This window comes from Glycine soja, chromosome 17 (genome assembly GCF_004193775.1).
Source record: "Glycine soja cultivar W05 chromosome 17, ASM419377v2, whole genome shotgun sequence".
Lineage (NCBI taxonomy): Eukaryota > Viridiplantae > Streptophyta > Magnoliopsida > Fabales > Fabaceae > Glycine > Glycine soja.
Window position 1 is genome coordinate 2,394,770 of NC_041018.1, and position 25,343 is coordinate 2,420,112.

Below are 25,343 nucleotides of genomic sequence, written 5' to 3' on the forward strand. Positions count from 1 at the left end.
TGTACATAGGTACATTCATGCTTATTAACTTAAGATTTGGAAATTATTTGATCGTTCAATCACTAACTGCTAATTAATTAAATGTTGTGTTGCTGGTACTTATTAGAAGATTATATAATGATTTATTGTGTTGGATGCTGAAAAATAGCGCAATGGCTGGAGCAATCACTGTGGCAACACTTGCACTTGCACTTACGTCAGGAGACTCATCTCACGAACATATGGTGCATTGTGCAATCACTGAAGCCGCTACGAAACTTATATCCGGGATATTCTAAACGTCTGCCCTGTTTAGTGTTAAGATTATTAGATGTTCAGAGGTTGATGACTTTTTTTTTTGTCTTCTGATTTTGGACAGTTCCTGTGTACATGTATGTTTTAAGATGAATTAATTTGCACCTGCACAACCCTCCTTGTCAAAGGCTTTTGAATTCTTGCCCAAGCAAGCCCCCTTTCTTACTAATGACTCTTTCATTTTATTATATTTTATTTGTACTTAAGAAGAGAGACAATCAATCTAATTTTTACTCACTTCAAAGTTAGAAAAAAAAAGAAAAAAGAATGGTATAATGAAAAGGAGGAAGAAATAAAAAATTTGTAGGATATGTTTGGATAAAATTCTTTAAAAGCACTTTTAGAAGAATAAATAAATAAAAACGAAATGAGTTTTTTTTTCTAGTTAAAATTATTATATGAATTTGTAGAAGCTATTTCATATTAGTTTCTCTCTAAAATATTATTTGAAAGTTTACCAACGATGGTAGTAATTATGTCTGGCTTTTTATATATAAAAAAATAAATATTTCTGGCTTCTGCGATTGGGAAGTTATCCTCCAATCGGTAAACTTTCCGATCTCAAATTCCTCGGAGACAAAATTTTCTAGTCGTGAGTTGAGTTATCTTGCAGTTTATTTGAAATGGTGGATAAGATCATTCGTTTGCTAGTGCTATTTTAAATTTATACAAGTTGTAGTTCCTAAATTGATACTTTTTTTTTTTATATATATATAATCCTAAATCGATACTTTAGATATTACTTATATAATTTTATTACTTTGATGACTATTTAGAAAGGAGATTAATACTCCAGGAATCAAATTTATGATATATTCTTTTTAATTTTATCTTTTATTTTTTCCTTTCTTTTAAAGTTAACTTTGCTGAAGGATTATAATTCATAAGGTTTTTTAATATTTACTAATATTTTCATTGAATAATAATATCAGTTTATACAAATTATAAATTAAATTTTGAATAATATTTTTTACTTAGTTTTAAAAAAATTAAACTTTTAAAATTAAGAAAATAATTATAAATTCTAATTAATTTGATACATTGCTTTAAATAATTTAAAAAAAATATTAGTCATTTGTAATTATCTTTTAATATACATACATACATATATATATATATATATATATTATAACTATAATAAAGAAAGAAATTTGATTATGCATAAGATTTGTTATAAAATTTAATTTTATTAAAATATCCTATCTTAGAATTTAAACAAATGAGTACTCATTTAAATATAGTGCAATCATTATTATTTTTATCCATGTAACAGTATTTTGAATAGTAAATCTTAATTTTAACTTTTAGTCTGTTTTTAAAATTTTGGAGCAAGTAATATTTAGTGTTATATTAAATATTCTAACAATTCAATATATTTTAATAATTACTTCCAGTATTTTAATTCGATAAATATATTTTTCATATTATTTTAATAATTGTTATAACACTGATTGGTATTTAATTATTTATTAAAAACAAGTAATTATCTATCAATCATTTTTTTTGTTACATATAAGAATAAGAATTCTAATACAATGAATGTAATATTAATAATTATTATATTTTAATATTTTGAAGAAATAACAAAAGCCCGTTCAACCCTAATTTTCTTGTTTATATATGGGCTGCACTGATTAGTGACCAATTCCTCAATTCTGAATCGAGTTTCAAAATCAGAGGGAAAAGAGAACTTCTTGCTCAATACCTGTTGAGGTGAGATCTTTTCACAATTCATTTTCCCGTGCTTTCTCTTAATTTAACTCAATTCTTGGACCTTTATTTTCATTTCAGTTCTTTCATCGTTAGCGTTAGTCGTAGATCCAAAAATTCTGGTTGAAAAATGACTCCAATGGATATTGTTTAGGGTTCTTTTATACGTTCGATTTAATTTTTCTTTCTTTCTTCTTCTTAAATCTCTATGAACGAACCCTAACTCTGATTGTTGCATCTGCAATACACCTGAACGCTCGTGAGATTCTTTGATTTTCGTAGAATTTGCATTATTGGGCTTTTCGTTTATTTTTTTTCTGCTCTAAATCACAGGTGTTGATTGTTCATAGTGCGCAATTAGTTTTTTTGGGAACTTAGATGCTGTGGAGTTTATTTTTCTGTCATTAAAGACAAATTTGAGGCCATATAGAGAACATGTCTAGTAAGAAGGAAGAGAAATCTCAGGCTGCGGCTGAAAGAATCAAGGCTGCAGCCCTGAGTGCTGCGAAAGGCCTTAGTCGTGCCCAGGCTGAAAGGGCTGCGACTGCAGCTGCCCGAAACGTCAATGCTTATGGGCAGAAGGAAGAAGGGCCCAGCAGATGGCAGGAGAAAAGGGAAGCAAAGAGGCAGATGTATTTGATGAGTACCGAAAAAGCTGTTAAATTGGGGGAAAGAAAAGACCTCAAGCCTGCAATGTCGGCAGCCGGTGGATTGGCTCAGTGCCAAAAGTGTTTCCAAAGTGGCCACTGGACATACGAATGCAAGAATGAACGGGTTTACATTTCAAGGCCATCCCGGACCCAGCAACTTAAAAACCCTAAATTGAGGGTGAATGTGTCTGTGACTTATGATTTGGATGATAATATTCCTGATGCTAAGGAGGAAAAGGCAAAAACAAGTTCCAAAAAAACCAAAAGGAAGCATCGGAAGGACTCTGATTCTGCTAGTGATAGTGAGGATTCTGTTTTCGAGACTGATAGTGGCAGTGGGTCATCATCTGTTACGGGATCAGATTATTCTTCAGAAAGTAGTTCAGGTTACAGTTCATCTTCTGATTCAGAGGAGGAACGGAGACGGAGGAGAAAGAAGAAGCAGAAGAGAGGGAGACGCAAGAGGTACACTTCATCAGAATCATCTGATTCAGATTCTGCTTCAGACTCTGATTCCGATGATAAAAGCAGCCGGAGAAAGAAGAGGAATAATCGAAGACGTTGAATGAGACCGAAGAATGTGGGGAGCAACAAAAGGGTTGGTGAGTGGGGGGATATGTTGGATTGTTACCAAGTGCATGGATACAATCAAGAAGGTTCAGCAGCTATGGTGCTTGTTTGTGATATCGGTAATGTAGAATAAGCTTTGCTAGATGCAGGGGTTGTGTTTTTGTATCTTTGATTATTATGTTGTCCTGGAGATACTTGCAAATTAGGTTTAATCTTTCAACACTTAACTTTGTGGACATGCTCTGAGTGCTTTTGTGCATCTATATTATTCATTTGAACCTTCTGAGCTTGATCTTATTGCTTACATCAGTTGGCATACTATGAACCATGGTAGCTTTTGGTTTTGATGCTTCTGGTGGATCCCTTAGGGTGTGTTTGGTTTGCATTTTCATTTTCTGTTTTCATTTTCGGAAAACTGTTTTCATTTTCAAAAGATTAGAATTCTGAAAACATGTTTGGTTTAACTTCTTGTTTTCTGTTTTCATGAAATAAAAATACTGAAAATTTATGATATATTGACTTTTTGTCTTTTTGTATTTTTAGATTTGCTTAAAATTACATTCATTGTCACCGTAATTTCATTTTACCCGAAATGAGATTTCTGTTCTCAACTGAAAACATCGAAACGAGAATTTATTGTTTTCATTTTCTGGTTGTTTCCTGTTTTCATTTTCACTGAAAATGTTTTTAAAAATCCAACCAAACACATTTTCATCACCGTTTTTTGTTTTCAGTGAAAATGAAAACAGAAAACAACCAAACCAAACACCCCCTTATGTTTTGTTCTGTTGTCAATTGTAGTTAGTCTTGTTACTTAATTTTGTTGATGAATCTTCTTATCTTTGGAAACCTGTGTGATGTGTGTGTGTGTGTTGAGCCTTAAGGGTCATGCATTACTGGGATTTAAGTAAAAAATTTGTGGATGTGCTCTATTTAATAGAGATGTTTAAGAAGTTGGATGGTTTTTGCAATTGATGCAAGTTTGAAATGTTGTTATACTCGGATACTCATTTAAAACTTAATTCTTGTACAGTTTGAGCCTTTCATAAGTGAGTTGGTTCTTACATATTCTCTATATCTGAGGCTTTTTTATTTATTTATTTTTTGGGTCATTCACAAAAAAACAAAAATCTGAGGGCTTTCCGGCGTCTAGACTAAACATCAAACTAATTGACCTTGAGCTTATTGCTTACATCTGTTGGCTTATTATGAACCATGCTAGCTTTTGGTTTTGTTGCTTCTGGTGGATATTTTATGTTTAGTTCCGCTGTCAATTGTTGTTAGTCTTGTTATATTACTTACTTTTGTTGATGTGTGTGTTTTGGGTCATGCATAACTATGATTTAAGTGAAAATTGAAAATTATGTTGGGGTACTACCTTTTTTCTTTTTTATTAATAGTTAATGTTTTCGATTAGAGCTCAAACACAAGTCATCTAGCAATTAAACGTCATTAAGGACGCAAGCCACCTATACGTTCTGTGTGTATTGAGCTAGAGTGGTCCATCTTCTGGTAGTATGTTATAAATTGCCTTATTTCCTTAAAAAGTTGTAGAAACTAGAAAGTGCTACAATCATTCCACTCCTTTTAAAATTTAGCATTAGTTTGACCTGGATGCAATGCAATGCTGCATTCCTCGATTTTAAGGTTTCCGTCACATCAGCGTAGGAGCAATCCTGGATAGAAGTTTGCAGTATATAAGCACCTCTTAATATTAATGGGCTTTGCTATTGTCACCATTTTTTTCTTCTCTTCCACCCCCTAGTTTTTCCGCCCTTGAATTTGCTATTCTACGTCTTTCTTCACCTTATTCGTCCTTTATTTTAACACAGCTTGTTTTCGTTTTGTTAATATATATATTTTTGTAAAAAATATAACTCAGCGGAAACTTATTTCTGTTTAAAAAATTAAACACAATGAGAACATGATTTTATCTGGTTAACTTTATTTGATTTCTTGTAAAACTTTTAACACAACATAAGCATGTTTCCACTGTGTTATTAGAAGTCTCTTACTACCCCTTCTCACTAAACAATATTACCAAGAATCGTAAATTTTATACCAATACAATTTAGCTTTTAAAAAAACTTAATGGGTTAATAATACCCATCACGCAATACTTTTTTTTTTTTAAAAAAAAAACAATAATTTTCGTTTATTCATTCATATAATTAGATTTGGAGCACAAGGTGTTTCTATTACAACTATTAACAATAGTCATTCAATTGAATATGAATTAAACAATTGAATGTCAAAAATTAACAATTACCGCAAACAATAGTCCATCTGTAGATTTTATTTTATTTTATTTTAAATTTTATAATTATTTATATATTTAAGGTACTATGAAAAAATTTGAGATTTTTTTTAATGAAAAATGATGTTTTATATGGTAAAATTTGAGTAGGAAACGCTTATATAGTCTCTTGGCACACAAGAGTTCATCACCTTTATTATTGTTAGATTATTTTGCTGATTTTTCAATAATAATTTTGATCTTTTACATATATTAATATGATAATATTTTATTTCCCCTCTAATGTGAATATGTAATTCATATAAGTAAACCATAATATACCTTACTACCTCAAACTTGATCTCATTTTGAAATTTTCTTTATCATAATAAAATTGAAAATAAAATAGAAATTAAATTTGTAATTTTGTCTATTAAAAAATGTTTTCTCTTTCTTTTATTTGATTCTTTTTTTAATTGTCATTATCTTAATTATTTTTTCGTGAAGCCGTGAACAATATCATTGCTATTGTCTGAGTGTGCTTTTTAGTCTTTATTAAAAGTGTCTTATGTTTATTGTAATGGAAAAAAGAAGAAAAAAAACTCCTTAATGTTAGTTTTGTTTTTCATCAATCAAGTGATGATGTAATGTGCTCAAATTAAAATTAAATTATTTAAATATTAGTGAATTTGATTCTTAATTAAAATAATTTTTTTTATTAAATTTTACTTATTCTTGATCGAATTTTATATTAATGGGAATTCATTTCTTCTAATGATGAGTTAAGACAAAAAAAGTTTTCTTTTTCATCGAGCACTGTGAGCCTTATACGATCCAACTTGTGGAATAATTGCTAGGTGTCAAAGCTTTTTAGTGATTCATTCCACATTTTCTTAATATAGGTGTGAATCATGTTAGAATTTCCATGTTAAATCAAAACAAATAAACAAAATCTACGTTCGAAATGCATATATATATCTAAATATCTTAGATGGAAATTTCGTTTAAATTTTTTTATTATACCTAAATAATTAAGATAATGTATATTCTTTCCAGTTACCGTCTGCCAATGGAGCGAGCCATAAGCCATTTGTTAACTTTGCAAATATAATTTTTTGTTGTTGTTACAAACACATCAATTTTATAGAACTCGTGGTGTCAAGAAAGAAATAAAAAATTCAATTGCGTCTGTTGATTTCACTACGTGATAAGGAACGCGAACTGTTGGTGCCAAAATCTAACACTACCAACATCCTGAATTCCTAATTCTAATTGATGACGCTTTGTAAAACTGGCTACTAAATGAATAATTTACAAAGCTAATGTATTCTGCATGTTAATCTAAGAAGTCATATATTGATATATAATGAAAAGCTGAAAATATTGGAGCCACACTCAAACTGTGAAGCTCTTATTTTAATATATGCGTCACATTATTATTTATGTATTTCAAGATCTTGGTACATCGATTTACTTAGGCATGTAAACTGCCAAAGTTGATGGCTCCGTTAGCATTGCCTTCGGTGAAGCCCGTTTGGTTACTCAGACCTTTGATCTTCTGAGTGCCACTGTTGTTGTATTTTCCAATTGAGTGATTCCTTCCAGGCATAGGAGTAGGATTATGGGGGTTATTGGGTGAAGTTGCATTGTTGTGAGTTTCACCCTCATCCATGCTATTTAGCACACCAACAAGACCCTTCAGAGCATCCAGTTTTTGTTGAAGATCTGCCATGTATTATGCTAAAATAATATATGTGATGTGTCTGAGATTGATTTATTTGTGAGCAGATCAGAAGTGTTGTTTATATAGATGAAGGGGAGGAACAATAGTTCTGAAACTTAATAGAGAAGCTTGCACTTTTTGAGTGGAATAATCTCTCAAATAAAGTTATTGTGGGTGGAGCATAAAGTTCCATTTGATGGAACATTGTTTTAACCAAAAAAATTGCAACACGCATGAAAGCATCTTCATCTTGAATCTTGATATAACAGATAAGGTTTAAATTATGTTGTCTTTCTTATTTATTCGGATAACTTATAGATTGAAAGCATATATTAACACATGATGAAGCCGTCTTCTTCTTTAGGGTGTTCGTGGTTTTGATCAAATTCATTATCCTACAAATTGATTCATTTAATAAAGCTAATTTCTTATAATAAACTTTGGTGCAGCGGTTTTGATTTGCTACTTCGACTGATCTCCATTAACAATTTTGTAGTTAGTCAAAATCATTTCATTTAAATTGCATACTTTAGATAGTTGAAAATCTCCCAGATAAAAAAATGTGGCTGCTGGGATTCGAGCCCAGGTCTCCACGGCCACAACGTGGAATTCTTACCACTAAACTACAGCCACTTTATAAGTAGATATTTGAGCATGATAATAAGATAAATAATATATCATATACCCAAAGCTCTGCAATCTCATTGCATGTTTGAGCATGATAAAGAGGATCTTGACGCTCAAGCTTCAAGAATGAAGATAGAAGACCAACGAATCAGATTAAGCTCAACTCTCTTGGCAATCTCTATTCACCCTTGTGCATGACTACCTTACTAGTTCAATTTAGAACAACAACTTATTTCTGTATTCACCATTCCATACTGATAAAAATAGCACTCCACACGTTAATTTTTACATTTCAAATACTTCTTTCTGCTAAAATTGTAGTTGACACAACTTAAGTGGCCACCATTTTAAATTGTGATTCTAATCGCTGTTGTAACAGTTTCTAGTTGGTCTTTTTTTTTTTTTTTACTGCAGTTTAGTTGATCTAGTTTGTAATGCTCAACTTAAAGGAGAGGCTATGATCATGCTCTCAACATGGTATTTCACTTTTAAATTGATACAAAAATCTCCTAATACAAACCAATGGAATTCTCTTTTTAGTCGTTTTCACTTTTAAATGGATAGAAAAATCTCCTAATACAAACCAATGGAACTCTCTTTATTAGTTTTCCAACTTCAGAATTCAGAAAAACAAGTTTCTTTACTTCTTTTCACTGAAAGGCAAATGGAACGTAGACTTGAAAAAAAAAAAGGTTCAAACTCATTTGAGCTTTTTCAAACTAGTAGAATTCCTTTATTATTTCTTTAATTTTCTCAGTTCTAATTTACTCTATTTTTTCTAGGAAAGTAAACATTTCACGCAGTACATTACGCTGTGAATGATCCAACCGAACAATAACATATGCAGTATTTCCCTAGGCTTAGATGATTTTATTATATTCATACATTGAAGGCTTCTTGAACCATATCAGACATTTCCACGGCTCATGTTCCAGAATTCAACTTCATGCTCAAGGACACTTAGCAACATAACTTCAGCCTTTTTGAGTTCTTCATCAGAAGCCTTTTGCAAGCATCTATTGGCAATGTTCTGCAGAGATTGGCAATACTTACCAAAGGCCTCATTGCCCCATCTTACACAAGTCTCCTTCAGTTCTGGTGGGGTTTTGGAGCCTTCTTCAATGCAGTGGGCAAAGCTCTCTTGATACACCGTTTCAATAGCCCAAAATGCTGTAATAGCCACAGTATATTCCGCGTCTGGACTCATTAAACTTTCCAGCAACCTGTCACAGTATAAAACTATGAATATGTTACAACTCACAATACAAACAAAAGTAGCATTTGATTTGTCTAAAATTACAAATATCCAAGTGTATACTGTGTTTCCTTCCCCTGGTTTCTCAGTGAATTGTATCGATATCATATTGCATTGCTGTTATGTCATGTTTGAGGAGTAAGAATTCAAGTTTCTTTTTTCCATTAAACTAGAGGACCTAGGAAAGGATCTAACCCGTAAAAACTTAACCGGGGCCAATGGTCTACAGTTAATTAAACTTAGCATAATTGACTCTTTTTGAAATCTTTATTCTGCTATTGAATCATAAGTCACCATGTAAGATAAATTTGATAAATTTGTTGACTTTTATATTGCAGCAACTTAATCCTATATCTTTGGCCAGTAGTCCCACCTTCATATTCGCAAATATTTGGTAGGCAAACTATACACTTCTGTCTTGAACCATGCACTCACAAGTTTCGTGCATCGATGCTAATCACACCATTAAAACTAAAGACAGTGGTAGATATCAAAACATACGAGTTAAATATGATTGATTAACAAACCTACCCACAATAGTTTTTGTTAGCCTGCTGAGGAACAACGTCAGAAAGTGAAATACCCCACTTGTTGGCTTCTGTCTTGAACCATGAAATCTCATCCTCCAGAGAAGCCATGCCCCCCAATATGACTTCCATGTCACCACTGCAATCTGATTCCTTCCACGCTTTTATCAGCACACTAGCCACAAATGGGACAAACGCCCGAACGAACAAGTAATCCTGTGCCTGCATAACAAGTATGAAAGAATTGTAGTCACAGTTAAATTGCAAACATTTTTGTTGAATCTTGACATGGCTACCCAAAATTGTACTAAATATGAAAAGGAAGTTAAACTAATAACTTAAAAAAAAAGGGTGAAGAATTACTAACGAGCCATGTTTTGAAGGAAGCAGTGTTGATGGTGCCATCGCGAATGCTAATAATAAGAGGGTGTCTAGTGGCTCCATTGTAAAGAAGACGGTGCTTCTTCAACCAAGTCTCGGTCATACCTATCTTCTTCTGCTCAGCTTTTGCCTTTTCCTCCATTCTCTCCCTTCTTCTCACTACTTCTTGTTTTCTCGCTTTCTTTCTTAGTTTGACTAGCAACCCGCAACTCCAATTTATAGTTTTGTAAGCTGTGAACAATTTAAAAGAAAAATAATAATTTAATGTTAATTAATTAAAAGTAAATTCATTCTTAAACATAAATCGACAAATTCCTAAAAAAAGACAAACATCGACAAAGATTAAAAATTTAATGTTTATATTGAAATTAGAATTTTATAGTAAATATCATAGAAAACTATTTTGAAAAAAATAGCACTTGTCACTTTGAATTAATTAATTTTATAATGTAAGAATTTATTTATTTATTCTGAAAAATTAGATTTATGGATGCTCAATTAACCACTAGTCACTAATTGGGGGCTTTAAACTTAAGAGTTCAACTTTGCTATCCGCTCTGGTGGACTACTAGACGTGGCTTTGAAGTAACATAGAAGCCCATGCACAAGTACATTTGGCAATCTCGGTGGGCTTTCATGAGCTAAAGCCCTTACAAGTGTCCCACGCTTTCTAGTACTAGTATTTTCCAAAGGAATTCAGCTAGATTCTAGAGATGTCAATTAGGTCTATTCGGTGTTGCAAATCAAGCTTTTTAAAGTTTTGTTGAATTAGATCAAACTGTTTGGATAAAAGTAAACTTCTTCCTAAATATTAAGCGTTTTTATAAAAAAGGAAAATAATATAAAATATATTTTTAAAAAAATTAAATGATTTTTTTATAAATTAACTTATATATTTATTTTAATCACTTTTTTCATTTACAAAATTTAAATTTAATATCTTATCTAAGATTGACTCCAATTCAACTTAGATTAACAACTTATTAATAGAATATATAAAATACTTTTCATTTTTTTCAAACTCATATATAATATCATTCTTGTCTCAATATTATTACTTCTCTAGAAAAATACATGTGATTTAAAGTATGATTATAAATTTTTAATTATATTTAATTTAAATTAAAATAAAGTTTATTTATATATTAAAAAGGTGAATTATTACTTAAAATAATTTAAATATTAAATAGTTAATGTCATATATAATTATTCCACTTTTTATTTATATTTTGCTTTTAATATATAATCCATAGATAAAAATACTTCTCAAAATTAAAGAAAATGAAAAAAAAAATATTTTGTTTCAATTAAAAATAATTTAATTAGTATAAATTGAACTCTTTTAGAATTATTTATTTTATTGAGATCTAATGATGAAAATTAATTATTTATTACAATTATTATATTTTAAGAAAATAAGTAATAAAATCAAGGTTGAAGTAAGTTTGGGAGTGTATATCCTCGCATAGGAAAAAAAAAAACATTTTCTTGCTTACTAAATATCAAATTAAACCGAACAGAAAAGATTACCAAACCCCATGCTAATCGGATTTTATGAAATTGAACATGAGTCACATGACTGTCGAAATCCAAATTAAAGGAAATTAATTTTGATTGACTTATGGGGTTTACCGGATCAAGCAGAGAGAATAAACACGTCAGGTCCATCTGTCCAATGAAAGAGAGGCATATCAGAAATCATGACGTGTCCCCCTTGAGCCATACCTAACGTCTCCCCTGCAATTTCCATTACATTATTATTCCCTCTCTGATATTTTCTCTAACACAACACAATACTATGCATTCCCTATGGGCATAGCTTTGAGCAGCAATTGTGATCTTATCAGCTATGGCGGAGAAACACAACCTTAAGAATCCAGCTGTGAAGCGGATTCTCCAAGAGCTCAAGGAGATGCAATCAAACCCTTCCGATGACTACCTGAGCCTCCCTCTTGAGGTTCTTTTCATTGCTTTCGCTTCCTGTACTATTATTCTTAGGCTTTTCATTCTTCAATTTCACTAATTGTTTTGTTTAGCCACGGGTACCTTCTCTTATTTTGCTTCTGTTGCAATTAAAACGTTGTATTCCTCTTTAACTGTTAGCAATTACGCCTGTTGTCTTGGATTTCTAGCTAATCGTGTTTCTTTGAAGATAAAAAAATAACATACAAAATTGAAGGGTCTACTTTTTGAGAAAGAAAAAAAAATATTGGTTGGAGCTACGATTACGGTGGTCATTATGATAATGCATTAAAGTGTTTTCTTTCAGGAAAATATATTTGAATGGCAATTTGCTATAAGGGGGCCTCGTGATACTGAATTTGAAGGTGGTATTTATCACGGACGGATTCAGCTGCCTTCAGAATATCCCTTCAAACCTCCTTCGTTTATGTTGCTCACAGTAAGATATGTTTCCCCTTTAGACTGAGCAGATTCTTATTTTAAAAAAGTTTAATTAATCATTTGTTCTTACACCATTTTTATGTTTTGTTTCCTATACCTAGAAACTAGACATTTTAGTCCTTACACACGCACTTTTAATTCCATTTTTTGATCCCTTCTGTTAAGTGTCTCTTAATTCTGTTTTAGTCCTTGCCGTTAACTAACACTGCGATGTAAAACTGCCCAAAATTGTCACTCTAGCTACGAATTTGTTTTGTGGCGGTTTTAAAAGTGCACATGTAGGCGCTGAAACGTCTACTTTCTAAGTATGAAGACCAAAAATAATTCAAGTATAGGTCTATAGAAATCAAATGGGTAATTAAACTATTTTAAAATGTTTACCTGAATTTGTTTTGGGTGTTTCTGTTTCTTATAATGATTTTGTGTTTAAATTATTGGAACTTAAAAGCTAAATATTCACTGTTGTGATGTCAGCCTAGTGGCCGTTTTGAGACACAAACCAAGATTTGCTTGAGCATATCAAATCATCACCCTGAGCATTGGCAACCATCATGGAGCGGTAAGTAATATCCCTTTCCACCCTTTCCAACGGTCATATTTCTAACGGTCATATTTTGTTGTTGCAAAATGCCTATATATATATCTCTTTCCTCTTTTCTAGAGATAGACTGAGAGCTCTGGTTTCTTTCTGCCAACAATTTATCTCTTTCTTTTCCTATACAAAACTTAATTTTTGTGAGAGCAAGAGCATTGGTGTTCATAAGGTTCGGGGATCCTTTCGCTGCACACGATCGGAACCAACGGGTTGTCGTATCTTGGGAGAGGAGCGCAATCAGAATTTTTTACCCGTGCAGTGGGGGCGTTTTCTCTCTAAGGATAGCGTTTACGCGCTTCAACCCAGGCTATATCTTTCTTCCCTTAATTTAATTCTTTCTTGTGCTTATTGTATGTTATAATGAATTATTCGTGCGTTGTCAATTAAATTTATTTTGCTACTGTTATTTTGTTATTTAATTCAAGACTGTGCATCTTCTTCATATTTATTTTCCTTCATTTTTATTTTATTTTCCAACAGTCTTAGAGAGAAAAGTCGTTATCACGTTCTTCTTGCATAGTCTTTTCTACAGGAGCATTCTATTTTACCAAAATATCTGTCATGAATATGATTGACTCCCTTTTTAGTAAGTCTCGAAAATTAATGGATGAAGACACAATGTATTATGTTTTATTAAAAATGTTTTATTATATTATTTCATTTCCTTAAATTTTTACATTAGTGAGAAATTGTTGAAAAATATTTTCTTATAATTTGAGATTTACAATATATTTTCTTCACTAATGGTGGTTTTGAAGAGAAAATGCTTTTAGAATTAGTTTATGTGAAAAACTAAAAGCATACTTCTAATTTCATTCCTATATGATTAGAAAACTATCTTTTACTTGGTTAAATGATCCTGTGAACACAAGTTTTTAAAATCAGGACATTTGTTGTTTGGTTTTTAATTCTTATTGTTTAACGTTATTATTAATGTTGCAAGTATTTTGTTGTTACATGTTGACTGATTGTCTCTTTATTTATAACTCATTGATAAAAGATAAGCCTGTGAAAATATAACACACAAAAACAATAAAATAAATACTTTGGTGAAACTTTATATTTTGCATGTCGTATTCTTAAAAGAGTACCTTATAAACAAAAAAAAATTTTATGAGCTATGGAAAAAAAAAAAAAGAGAATCAAATTTGAAATATCTTAAAGTGTGGGGGTGTCTAATAAAGGTTAATATCCCTATTAATAAGAAAAGGAAAATTGAAAAAAAAAAAATACTAATTATATTTTGTTGGATATTTTTTACATAATACTACTTATAGATTCTTAGTTATTAATTCAGAAGTATCTGAAATTTCTAATGGTACTATTATGGAGTCTAGAGATGTGACTTTCTTTGAAAATATTTTTTTCTTGAAAAATAAATTATTAAATCTTTGTATGGTTTGAAACAAGCTCCAAAGCATTGACACAAAAGTTTGATTAAGTTATTCTTTTGTATGATTTTCAAATTAATGATAGTGATAAATGTGTGTATGTGAAACAATTTGATGATAATGGATGCGTCATTTTATGTTTGTATCTGGATGACATATTGATATTTGGTAGTAATATGAATTTCATAAATGATGTAAATTTTTTCTTGTTTAGAAATTTTGGTATGAAAGACCTTGGTTGTGTAGATGTGATTTTGGGTATTAAGCTTATAAAGAAAAATGATGACATGACTTTTACCCAATCTTAGTATGTTGAAAAGCTATATATTAAAGAAGTTTAATTATTTTGATGTGAAACATGTTTCTACTCCTTATGACTCATCCATCAAGTTAAAGAAAAATTTGAGTAAAGGATTTTCTTCACATATTCTCAAAGTATCGGTTCTTTATTGCATTTGACAAACTTCTCTAGGCTTGTCTGATATTGCATATGCAGTTGGTAGATTGGAAAGTAATTGAGAGATTTAATGATACAAACTTGAAGTTCTTATTTTGATGAAATAAAATTGACAAGTGGTTATGTCTTTGCTTTAGATGGTTGTGTAGTATCATGAAAATCTACTAGACAAATTATTATTTCACATGAAAGCAAAAATTATTGCTTTAGATACTGCTACTAGTGAGGCTGAGTTTCTTAAAAATTTGTTATGTGATCTACCATTGTTGAATAAGCCTATACCTTCAATTCCAATGCATTGTGATAGTCAAGTTGCTATATCTAAAGTTACTAGCAAAAATTTTAATGAAAAAAGAAGACACTTAAGAGTGAGACATAAGTCTATCAGAAATTTGATTTCTCATGGTGTCATTTCTCTTGACTTTGTCAGGTCAGAAAATAATATTGCGGATCCGCTTACAAAAGGGTTGACGCGTCAACAAGTACTTGAGTCGTCGAGGGGAATGAGATTAAAGCCCATTATTTAGTTACAACAATGGACACCCGTCTCCGTGTGATTGGTGATCCCATGAATGGAGTTCAACGGGTAACAACGAAATTGTTTGTTGACTAAAGTACACCAAAATGAAATTTGACGGAGCTGTTCCGTTTCTCATTCCTATGACGAGGTGTATTATAAATTGTGGCAATATTAAGGTTGAGGTATTTATATATGTGTATTTTTGATGAAAAAAAAATACCTCTTAATGAATCCGATGACAATTATTGTAGGGGTGAGGGTCACAACTCACTCTTTGAGGATTCACCTAGTGAGTGTGGTGGTGGGGCCGCCACTGTGAGATATGGGCTAATCTCTAAGTGACACTCACGAAACAAGATACAAGCGCAAGGCCGTGTAACGCGCTACCACTGATTAGAACCTAATTGAACACCAATATTGTAGGAGTTGTGTACTAAAGTCCGGTTAAAGAATATGTAGTTCAAGACAATCAAGTCACTACATTTTTCTCGGATGGAAGTTCATAAACACTAGGTATAAGGCTCAAACCCGGAAGGTTCCTTATACCGAAATACAATATCACATGCTCTTTCTCTTATATTTTTATCTTTCAGAAAATATATTTTAAAATTTTAAATTATGTGGGGGAATGTTGATAAATATTTGTGTTTTAATTTAAAATTTATAAATATATATATTAATTCTATTTTATAAAATAAAATATTTATTTTAGATTTTTTTAAGATTTTGTTTTAATGAGTCAAACTAGTTTGTTAGATTTGTTTTGACAACTGTAGGTTGGTTTTCCAACGGTCATATTTCTAACGGTCATATTTTGTTGTTGCAAAATGCCTATATATATATCTCTTTCCTCTTTTCTAGAGATAGACTGAGAGCTCTGGTTTCTTTCTGCCAACAATTTATCTCTTTCTTTTCCTATACAAAACTTAATTTTTGTGAGAGCAAGAGCATTGGTGTTCATAAGGTTCGGGGATCCTTTCGCTGCACACGATCGGAACCAACGGGTTGTCGTATCTTGGGAGAGGAGCGCAATCAGAATTTCTTACCCGTGCAGTGGGGGCGTTTTCTCTCTAAGGATAGCGTTTACGCGCTTCAACCCAGGCTATATCTTTCTTCCCTTAATTTAATTCTTTCTTGTGCTTATTGTATGTTATAATGAATTATTCGTGCGTTGTCAATTAAATTTATTTTGCTACTGTTATTTTGTTATTTAATTCAAGACTGTGCATCTTCTTCATATTTATTTTCCTTCATTTTTATTTTATTTTCCAACAGTTAAAACCATTAATTAATTAATTATAAACATTGGAGCTTCATTCTTTACATTTGATGGAAGAAGCTTCTCACTGAGCTGATGTAAATTTATTTTTACAGTAAGGACTGCTTTAGTCGCCCTGATTGCATTCATGCCCACCAACCCAAATGGCGCGTTGGGCTCATTAAACTACAAGAAAGAAGACAGGCGTGCCTTGGCCATTAAATCCCGTGAAGCACCTCCAAAATTTGGGACTCCTGAACGTCAAAGACTGATTGATGAGGTACGATGTTGCTCATTGTTTTTTGTCCAGTGCATGTTTTTCATTAGTATCTTCTGCTGATTGTACCAGGTAAAATGTTGCTTATTGTTTTTTCCTGGATGCATATTTTCTCTGTTGTACTGTTTTATCCCAGATACACGAGTATATGCTAAGCAAGTCATCCCCCGTTCCACAACTTGCCCCCTCACAAGTTTCTGAAGAACATTCCAAAACTGAGGAGGCTGAGGCTGAGGCCCAGGTTAATTTACATAATCCTGAAGCTTTACCTGCGGGAGTGGAGATTCCAGATCAAGCAGGCGACAGAGATGTTGAAGAACAAGAACTCCCTGTCAATGTTAATTCTAACCCTGCAGGAGTTGAAGCTTCAATGGATAATTCATCCAGCGGCTCAAGTAACCAGTTGCTCCAAAAGTCAGATGCAAGGGTTCAAAATCTGAAACCAGAGACAAGGATTCAAAAATCTGACGATCGATTGTTTACACTTGCTGCTATTGGGCTTACTATAGCAATTGTGGTTCTTTTGCTGAAGAAGTTCATTAAATCTACAGAATATGGTGCTGTTTTCATGGATGAATCTTAGATGAATTATTTGCTCGTGTTAGCTTCAATATCAAGATTCTTAGCCCAGGTATAGTCGATAGGAAAATTTAGAACTTCTCTGATATTTTATGATTTTTGAATTGTACGATTGGCTTGTAATTATGGTAATATAAATATATACTACAGCTATGAGTTCGTGAGCAAGGGTCTACTATGTGGTAGGTACAGTTACAATGCCTTATTGTTTGCTTATGACCCCTGATTTATGTATACAAACCGAAAGTACTCATCATTGACAAAAAGGTCGGACAAACAACTTCGTGGCTTATATTTTTAATAGTTGAGTAGCATTATTGATAGTTGCTTATACAAGCATATTCTATAAATTCTCAATTGTTCCAAACTTCCAATGATATTTGCAAGTTACTTAACTTTAAGAACCAACTTAAAGTTCAAGTCTATTGGAGATGCTCTTATGGTTATAGAGTGAGAAGAAACAGTTAACATCCCAACAGAAAAATTTAGAGGCATATTTTTCTTTTCTTTTGCCCTTTGTAGAACTTAGACTTTCATTTTACGTGAAATTAGAAAAGCTGAAATGTATCATCGGTACTTAACATTTTCAATATTTGGTTCACTTTTCATATACATGGATATCCTTGTCAAATGTTGCAACGCCCGTTCCTCAAAAGTATTTGTATGTAAATCAAATCTTATAACTGTTGTTTTACTTTGACTTGGAATCCCGGTACTTGTACTCATCAGTGCAGTTTGGACCAGAGCATTTTTCTCTCGGGAGGATAGCTGAAAATTCCAAAACATCAACGTTGCAGAAATGCAAGTTTTTAAAGCATATAAATATTAGAAATGCTAAACTCTTTTATGTTGAGAGACTGAGTTGCAAAGCTGTACCTGTTAGTTCCCATTTGGAAGATACTCGGTAGACCAATATCTTCAGAAAAAGTTACTACAGTTCCTTGGGGTCTCATGGTCAATCTAACAGTATTTGATCCTAAATTGAAGGATTTGTTAGATTTTTCCTGCACAACCAACATGTTAGAACTTGAAACAAATCACTAAAAGGAAGAAGTCATGGTCGGTCATCAATCTTATCCAGACCTTAACAAATTCATCCCTGTGCTTCTTCATCTTATCCTCTCTCTTCTTCCTACCCGATTCTTGACCAAGTATCTTTCTGATGGCGGCTGCCTACAGAAACACAATGTCAGACCTCGATTTATGAGAGCCATAGTCTAGAACTTCTGTGTTCCGTCCCAATGTTAATGCTATACTACAATCTCAACTACTAGTTCTAAGATAATCAACGGAATCACAGCATCACAGGCAGACCTCAGCTTCCCGAGCTGCCTTCTCTGATTGAATTTTACGTCTCTGCAGCCTCAGCTTTCTTGACTTGTTGCTCCATTTCTGACAATTTTCCCCTTTTCCCTTATTATCATCAAAGAAAACAAAAATAATTCAAAAAATATTTTCCCCTACAGGTATTATGAGTATGAGTTGATACTTCATGTTGAAGCATGTACTAGCAAATTACTTCATGAATCATGATAAAAGTTTATTTGATTGAATTGGCTTATTTAATCAGGTATATTATGATAACTTTCAATTCATATTCATTGGGTCCTCTTACATCAGTTTTACACATGGCCTGACTTCAAATGTAAAATCCGTAAGGTAATAAAGATCTCAAAAAATAATAACTCCCCAAAGGCCAAAACTTCATCTGCTTTAAAAAATCTTAGTTGTAAGGTAATAAAGATTTTAAATCTTTAGATGCCATTTAAAAACAATATGCACAAACACAAAAAATCGATAACCGTTTATCTAAATAACAGTCACAGTTGGAATTTACACATACAAAAACTAAAAATGACAGAACAGCTAAAATAGCATCAATATGTAAAAATAATATAAAATAAATAAATTTCTCACTTTTAGATACCATGGGAACTAAAGCATCTGAGATGTCGGCAATGCTTGCAGCTGACCCAGATAAAACATCTTTCAATGAGTCAACTGAACAAGTATGATTCCCTCTTTGTACAAGTAAATCAACAGATTCCCTCTTTGGCTTCTTCCACGCCGATATTGACTCGTCACTTGATGTTGGATCTTCTTCCACATAGTCTGAATCCTCATATTTCTTCCCTGATTTCAATTTCATTTTACCATATTTAATTGAGCCCGGTATTCCAGGGTCTTTGAGAAAATGAAGTTCTGCATCTTTATTATCTTCATCACTAAATTCCACACTCAAGGCACATCTCCTGGTAATGTGCTTGCTCTCACAGACATGCTCATGATTGACATCTATAGTTTCTCCGGTGGTCTTTCCTCTATGTGAATGATTCTCTGCTGTAAAACCAGATTCAGTTACAGAGGGCATTAGCAATTTATTGCCAAGGCCTTTTCTCTTATCAAAAGGACAAACATAATTACCATCTGTATCATCCTGTGTGCATTGATGACTAATAGATAAGAAACCTTTCAGGTTTATAACAAATTATCAGAAGGAAATACAGTTGCAAGAGCATATGGAGTCAACATCTTGAATTATTTTTTTTGAAGTGATCTAAAGGATGCTGAAAGATTCTTTTGCAAATATTGAAGCTACCAAACATTAATTACAGATTACCTGAGGCTTAGAACAATCAGAACAAGGAGAAATTTTTTTTATTAAAGAATCACTGCTGAAGCCTGTTTCTGTCTTTGACTTGGCATGAATAGTATGAGTAACACCCCTAAACTTGAGCTTTAGCTTCTTCAATTTGTTTCCAGTTTCTAATCCAGCAGAAGCATCCATTTTTTCCTTGACATTCTCATTCTCAGCTTGTTTTCCAAAAGGTTCTACTGGTGACAGCTGACCAAAGTAACTCTGAAATAGTGTATCAGCATTAGCCCGAGGTTGATGTGAAACCGTACTCCTTTTTCTCTTCATAGCAAGAAGCAACCTAGACACACCAAGGATTTCCATTAATACAAAACTTTTAGAAACTTTTATAGCAGCAAATCAGCCAATAAGATAAGGATATATACCAAATTGAAGACAATTACTTTGCAAGAAAAATCACAAAAGGCAGGTATATAAACACTAAAACACACACACATAGGAAAATAAGGAAACAAACCTGAACTTTTGATAATTATTTATGTTCACACTAGAGTTCATCCACTTTTTGGTTAGTGATAACTCGTAAAATCAACTACAGGAACAAAAGCAAGTTTTCTTTTGAAGTAATTCACAGAAGGAACAGCTCAACCAAGCAATACAAACAAAATTGAGTATCCGCAACAAGAGATCTAGTGTAATTTTTGGTGTTCTTTATTTTTTAAGAGCGATACAGAGCAAAAGCTTACAATATTAATATTAATTAAAAACAAAATAAACAACAAATATGGGAAAACCCAATACCGGTCATTAGTCAACTAGTTAGATTAGCGAGAAACGAAACACGACATTCAATAACATTGAGCAACAAGCAACTGCATGCAAAAGTACCCAACACCGATTCAATAGAAACACATATAGATTGTGATTCGCTGACCTTGTTTCAGAATCAGCCATAACCAAAAAAGTGTTATTTACAGCTTAAATTTGCCACGGTAGAGAAGCAAAGAAATTTAACTCTCGTAAGAACATACACAAACTATTACTATTACAGTGAACAAATTAAAAGAAGCAACAAAGGGAACCTCACGGCCTTTATTTCCTCAGTGTAGCTAAAGAGAACGAAAATTCGCGCATGCATGTCACTGTTAAAAGTTCAGTTTCGCAAAAAGAAGATAGGATTGGTTTTCATTGAAGAAACATATTGCACATTTTCTTTTCCTCGACTACTCAAATTGAATAACTTCAATGCAGAAAATTTCAGTTAGAATATGAATGGGGATGGAAGCACTATAAGCTCACAATAGCAGCAGTGAAAATAAAAAAATATTAAAAAAAAACGAGACTTGGTACTGGGAAGAACAAAGAAATTCTCTCTTCTGCTTCTGAAAGAATCAATAATCAAGCGTACCTGTAAATGTAATATAGAGTTGGAGCACAAAGTGCTGCACGAAATTTTTCCCTCTGAAACTGGCAATCAAAAGGAAATGAAATTCTTTCTCATTCGATGGGGTTAGCGACGTTAGTCGCAATTAAAGGACAGAATATATTTGGGCAATAAATTTATATATTTTTTTATAATTAAGAAAAAATGCAAAATAAGATGCGTAATAATATAATAAAAATAATAAAGTCCAGAACAGGCAGTCTTTTTTATAAATATTATAAAATTTATATTTTATAAATATAATAAAGTAATATTATAAAAAAGTGTTATATACATAATATAATTTTTTTAAATGCCAGTACTAGCAGCCTTCGGTTGTGTAGTTCCCGTTATGTTGATATATTTACATCAATATATTTAATTTATAATTTTTATACATAATATATTATAATTTAATTATTTGTTGTTAATTTATTAAAATTGTTTCTTAAAAAATTTAACTCTTAACCTTTTTTTATTAATATTTCACAAGCTACGAAATCTATGTGACATGCTAATTAACTTTTATGTGTTTGCATATAATTACAAATACTTTATAATTTTGTTTAGAATACGGAGTAACATAGGTAATCAGTAGCTTGAGTCTTTTATGGATATAATAGTAATTATTACATGGTAATCCGGGATCATATATTTCTGATGAATCACTATATAACATATAATTATTATTTTTTAATTTATGAAAAAAGATAAATAAAAAAGTGTCATAAAAATTGGTGATCGAGAAACGAGGATGACATTTAACAGAGCACACGATAAGGGAAGAGAGAGTGTGCACAGCATGCATGGAGCACGTTGCAACAAGTAAGCAACGTACTCCAAATTGACATCAAGTAGAAGTTCGAGTTTTAAGCCAACTGCATTTCAATATCTTCCTCCACGATCTCGGAGTTCTCTTATACTCTAAAATTTGTTCAATTAGCCCTGCAAAATAGAACTTGTCCTCCCCATATTCCACTTCCCCACACAGCCTTTTAAACAGATCACAAACTTCTTTCTCCGTGTAATTATCCATGATCACAATCCCTCGGTTGCGGAACAACTTCACATCGTTTTCATTGCAGACCAAGGCTTTCATTAGAAAGACATAAGATGTAAACGGTTGGCTATCATTTTGGTGCTGCTCCAATGCTATCAGATTGGAAAACATCATTTCTGTAAAATGCTGATGGGGTGTGAAGGGAGGAACTTCAAGCACTCCATTTGCAAATTTAATATTTAGCAAGCTCTTGGCTTTGGAACTCTTGGACTTAATCCCATCTTTCTTGAGCTTTGTTGCACTCTCATTCTCAAGATCACCTTGAGATACACTTTTTTTGGACATTACTCTTGCATAGGTTGGTAGGTAACACTGGCGAATTAAGTCAAGCAAATGATAACCCTCTTGGCTAAACTTCTCGTTGACAATGTCCTTATCCCCTGGCAACATTTTTCTGAAGAAACGAACGGCAAGCTCAGAGAGGGTCAGGGTAAGCTCATATTGTATTGGAATGAGCACAATTTGAAATAGCCTTTGAAGAATGAGAAATGGTATTTGGTTTTCTAACAAGATAAGGTCACACCTCACCCTATTGAGTAACCCTGGCGTGGAAAACGTGGGATCCCCACGGCTTCTTATATCCTTTAGAGAATATTTCAAGAAAAGCTCAATGATGAAACACCCATCAACCAGCATCATCTCCATGAATTGGCTCCATGTGAGATTGAGTTCTGCGTAGAAATTTCGTGCTGGCTTCTCTAAATCGCTTAGTGCATTAACAAATTCGTGCAAGCTTGATTCAAGCTGGTTTGGTTGTCGACTCAGAAGTGTGAAGAGGTAATGCCACTTGCGATCTTCCATGTATTTTAGACCCTCCTTGCCATGATGGAGAGGACCAATTGACACTGTGCTAGGGATGTACATCTTCTCATTTGCTTCTCGAAGATTCTCGGGGACTCTGTAGATGGATTTCAAAGATGAAACGGCTTCAAGCTTCTCTTTGATTGATGACACAAGATCTTCGTTTGCTTGTGTGATAGCTGAAGCAGGGTTATGGTCCATGTTTTTGAACCGGTCCCTGGAATTGTCAGTGCTTGTTTCCTATTAAAAAGTCCCAGAAAAGTGATCCTTACACAAATCCACTGAAAGACACAAAAAAAATTGTTTTCATACAAAAATTTATATAATAACCTTTTCTGTATCTATGTTTTATAACAAATTATTACATTTCATATTTCTGTCTCTTAGTTATAAAATTTGTTATGCTACATATCTCTAAAAAGATATTACTTATCATGAAAATCATTATTAAATCTCATATGCAGACAATATACACAGCAAGAAATATTAACCAATAAAATTGATTTGTTCAATGCATGTTCAATAAAGAAAATAAAATATGAAATTGAAGATGCACAGGCTCGTGATTCTGGAGAATAAGTGTGGCACGAGGCGCCAAATGTGAAAAAAATGTGGTTAATCATATCCAAATTTCAAGGAAAAGAAAAAGGACAGAATGTTAAATTGGCAAGACTAAAGCAGAGAAAACAAGGCAATGAAAGATAAGTGCTATGACCAAACAAAGAGCTTACTATTAGTTTGGCATTTTATACGTTAAGTCCATACTATATATATGCTATCCCATGAATCATATTTAACATTTTAGAATAGGTTTCTACTTATTAAAATTCAAAACTACCTAGCTCGGTTCTGTATATTGAGCATAATAGATTTTACTAAACGCAAGTGTCTAAGAAACATGACTACATGAGAAATATGTCCTTAATAAGTATCTCTTTTGATAACCCAATCTGCTATACGCAGCCACTGAAACTTTGGTTTTAAGAAATAATGTTGTAGTATTTGTTTGTTTACAACAGCAGATGCAGAAGATTCGGAATATGGAGAAGGGGAACAAAGTATGTCACAGCCATTGGAATTTTACAAATTGAAAATGCTCTCCGACGACATGCTAAACATCAATCAAAGATCACATGTAGAGAAAATCAAGCCTGTAAATTAAATTAGCAGCCCCCACCATACCCCAAAAATATTAAATAAAACTTTATTTTTGTCTTAGCGCGCGTTAACAAATAATGTTACTGCTATACATTTTTGTTTTCAATTTCAACTCCCCATAATTGCTTGAGAATTGGTAGTAAATTCATGGGAATAAAATTCTTGGAGACCATAAAAAAAATAAAGCGATCCGTCGGAATGAAAACTCATAATTTTTTTGGCTCTACTTAGCCCTCCACAGCTCAGAGTAGTTTTCAAATTTATTAAAAAACAAAAATAGTAGAAAAAAGAAAAAGTGATTAAGGAAACTAGAAAAGAAAAAAAAGAAAAAAAGTATACCTGTATTGTATGTGAGCTCTTATGTCAGTTATCTGAATTTTTGTTTCCTACCAATCTGTTCTTTATCTCCCTCTGCACCCAATGCAAGAATGTTGCATTGCATCATATCGATTTCTTAACAGCCGGGTAAGTAATACTTTCGGAAACTATCGCAGCTACTATATATATAATAAATATATTAATTGAAACTTGATCAGAATCCTAGATAACTTGAGAAGTGTGGTAAGAGAAAGCAATTAGAAAAACCAATGAATAAGGAAAGGAAGAACAAAACTCAGATATAATTTGATATTTCTGAACTGTACGTAACAAAAAGAAAGCACAACATGCTGAAGGTAAAGAGAAAACCGGTTAGCATTTGTTACTTAATAGATAATTTAAGAATTGTTTACACAGTAATTGTACCAGCTAGCCAGTACATTAACCCATCATGGTTTTCCCTACTTTTTCATTACTTATATTCTATTCTTCTTAAAGGTTTCTGAGTGCAGAAGACTATGATCCCATTACTCA

The 25,343-nt window shown here is 32.4% G+C and overlaps 5 protein-coding genes, 1 long non-coding RNA gene and 1 other non-coding gene across 10 annotated transcripts; 2 read left to right on the forward strand and 5 right to left on the reverse strand.

The window, feature by feature from the left end:
* The first annotated feature begins 1,891 nt into the window (after nt 1–1,891).
* LOC114393980 (zinc finger CCHC domain-containing protein 10-like) lies at nt 1,892–3,516 on the forward strand. Its single transcript, XM_028355511.1, has 2 exons — nt 1,892–2,007; nt 2,338–3,516. Exon 2 carries the CDS (start codon nt 2,440–2,442, stop codon nt 3,217–3,219), a length of 780 nt encoding a protein of 259 aa, XP_028211312.1. The 5' UTR covers nt 1,892–2,007; nt 2,338–2,439; the 3' UTR covers nt 3,220–3,516.
* A 3,271-nt stretch (nt 3,517–6,787) lies between these two features.
* LOC114392809 lies at nt 6,788–7,255 on the reverse strand. Its single transcript, XM_028354033.1, has one exon. It carries the CDS (start codon nt 7,190–7,192, stop codon nt 6,935–6,937), a length of 258 nt encoding a protein of 85 aa, XP_028209834.1. The 5' UTR covers nt 7,193–7,255; the 3' UTR covers nt 6,788–6,934.
* A 489-nt stretch (nt 7,256–7,744) lies between these two features.
* TRNAH-GUG lies at nt 7,745–7,816 on the reverse strand. Its single transcript has one exon. It is a non-coding gene; the product is annotated as a tRNA-His (tRNA).
* Nucleotides 7,817–8,513: 697 nt separating this feature from the next.
* LOC114392369 (probable bifunctional TENA-E protein) lies at nt 8,514–10,177 on the reverse strand. The gene is made up of 3 exons (XM_028353486.1): nt 9,960–10,177; nt 9,597–9,814; nt 8,514–9,033 (listed from the first exon to the last, which is right to left on the reverse strand). The coding sequence occupies exons 1-3, from the start codon at nt 10,113–10,115 to the stop codon at nt 8,718–8,720; spliced, it is 690 nt and encodes a 229-aa protein (XP_028209287.1). The 5' UTR covers nt 10,116–10,177; the 3' UTR covers nt 8,514–8,717.
* A 1,539-nt stretch (nt 10,178–11,716) lies between these two features.
* On the forward strand, nt 11,717–17,756 carry LOC114393731 (ubiquitin-conjugating enzyme E2 32-like). Its single transcript, XM_028355155.1, has 5 exons — nt 11,717–11,930; nt 12,243–12,374; nt 12,851–12,935; nt 16,714–16,877; nt 17,011–17,756. The coding sequence occupies exons 1-5, from the start codon at nt 11,823–11,825 to the stop codon at nt 17,455–17,457; spliced, it is 936 nt and encodes a 311-aa protein (XP_028210956.1). The 5' UTR covers nt 11,717–11,822; the 3' UTR covers nt 17,458–17,756.
* An 88-nt stretch (nt 17,757–17,844) lies between these two features.
* LOC114393732 lies at nt 17,845–21,566 on the reverse strand. Of its 4 annotated transcripts, none has more exons than XR_003662587.1 (6): nt 21,458–21,566; nt 20,074–20,389; nt 19,371–19,793; nt 18,537–18,866; nt 18,330–18,457; nt 17,845–18,221 (listed from the first exon to the last, which is right to left on the reverse strand). It is a non-coding gene; the product is annotated as an uncharacterized LOC114393732 (long non-coding RNA). The 4 variants fall into 4 exon arrangements; XR_003662588.1 differs by having other exon boundaries at nt 18,537–18,626; nt 18,768–19,793; XR_003662589.1 differs by having other exon boundaries at nt 18,537–19,790.
* A 619-nt stretch (nt 21,567–22,185) lies between these two features.
* On the reverse strand, nt 22,186–24,944 carry LOC114393317 (UPF0481 protein At3g47200-like). The gene is made up of 2 exons (XM_028354610.1): nt 24,831–24,944; nt 22,186–23,614 (listed from the first exon to the last, which is right to left on the reverse strand). The coding sequence occupies exon 2, from the start codon at nt 23,532–23,534 to the stop codon at nt 22,323–22,325; it is 1,212 nt and encodes a 403-aa protein (XP_028210411.1). The 5' UTR covers nt 23,535–23,614; nt 24,831–24,944; the 3' UTR covers nt 22,186–22,322.
* Between the last annotated feature and the right edge of the window lie 399 nt (nt 24,945–25,343).

What these genes read in the sequence shown, in the direction of transcription:
- LOC114393980 (XM_028355511.1), top strand. Translation starts at nt 2,440, where the DNA reads ATGTCTAGTAAGAAGGAAGAGAAATCTCAGGCTGCGGCTGAAAGAATC.
- LOC114392809 (XM_028354033.1), bottom strand. Translation starts at nt 7,192, where the DNA reads ATGGCAGATCTTCAACAAAAACTGGATGCTCTGAAGGGTCTTGTTGGT.
- LOC114392369 (XM_028353486.1), bottom strand. Translation starts at nt 10,115, where the DNA reads ATGGAGGAAAAGGCAAAAGCTGAGCAGAAGAAGATAGGTATGACCGAG. An exon ending in CTTCCTTCAAAACATGGCTC is followed by an intron (nt 9,815 to 9,959) that starts GTTAGTAATTCT and finishes CTTGTTATGCAG; the next exon opens with GCACAGGATTACTTGTTCGT. An exon ending in GCTAACAAAAACTATTGTGG is followed by an intron (nt 9,034 to 9,596) that starts GTAGGTTTGTTA and finishes ATACTGTGACAG; the next exon opens with GTTGCTGGAAAGTTTAATGA.
- LOC114393731 (XM_028355155.1), top strand. Translation starts at nt 11,823, where the DNA reads ATGGCGGAGAAACACAACCTTAAGAATCCAGCTGTGAAGCGGATTCTC. An exon ending in TTGGCAACCATCATGGAGCG is followed by an intron (nt 12,936 to 16,713) that starts GTAAGTAATATC and finishes TTATTTTTACAG; the next exon opens with TAAGGACTGCTTTAGTCGCC. An exon ending in GTCAAAGACTGATTGATGAG is followed by an intron (nt 16,878 to 17,010) that starts GTACGATGTTGC and finishes GTTTTATCCCAG; the next exon opens with ATACACGAGTATATGCTAAG.
- LOC114393317 (XM_028354610.1), bottom strand. Translation starts at nt 23,534, where the DNA reads ATGGACCATAACCCTGCTTCAGCTATCACACAAGCAAACGAAGATCTT.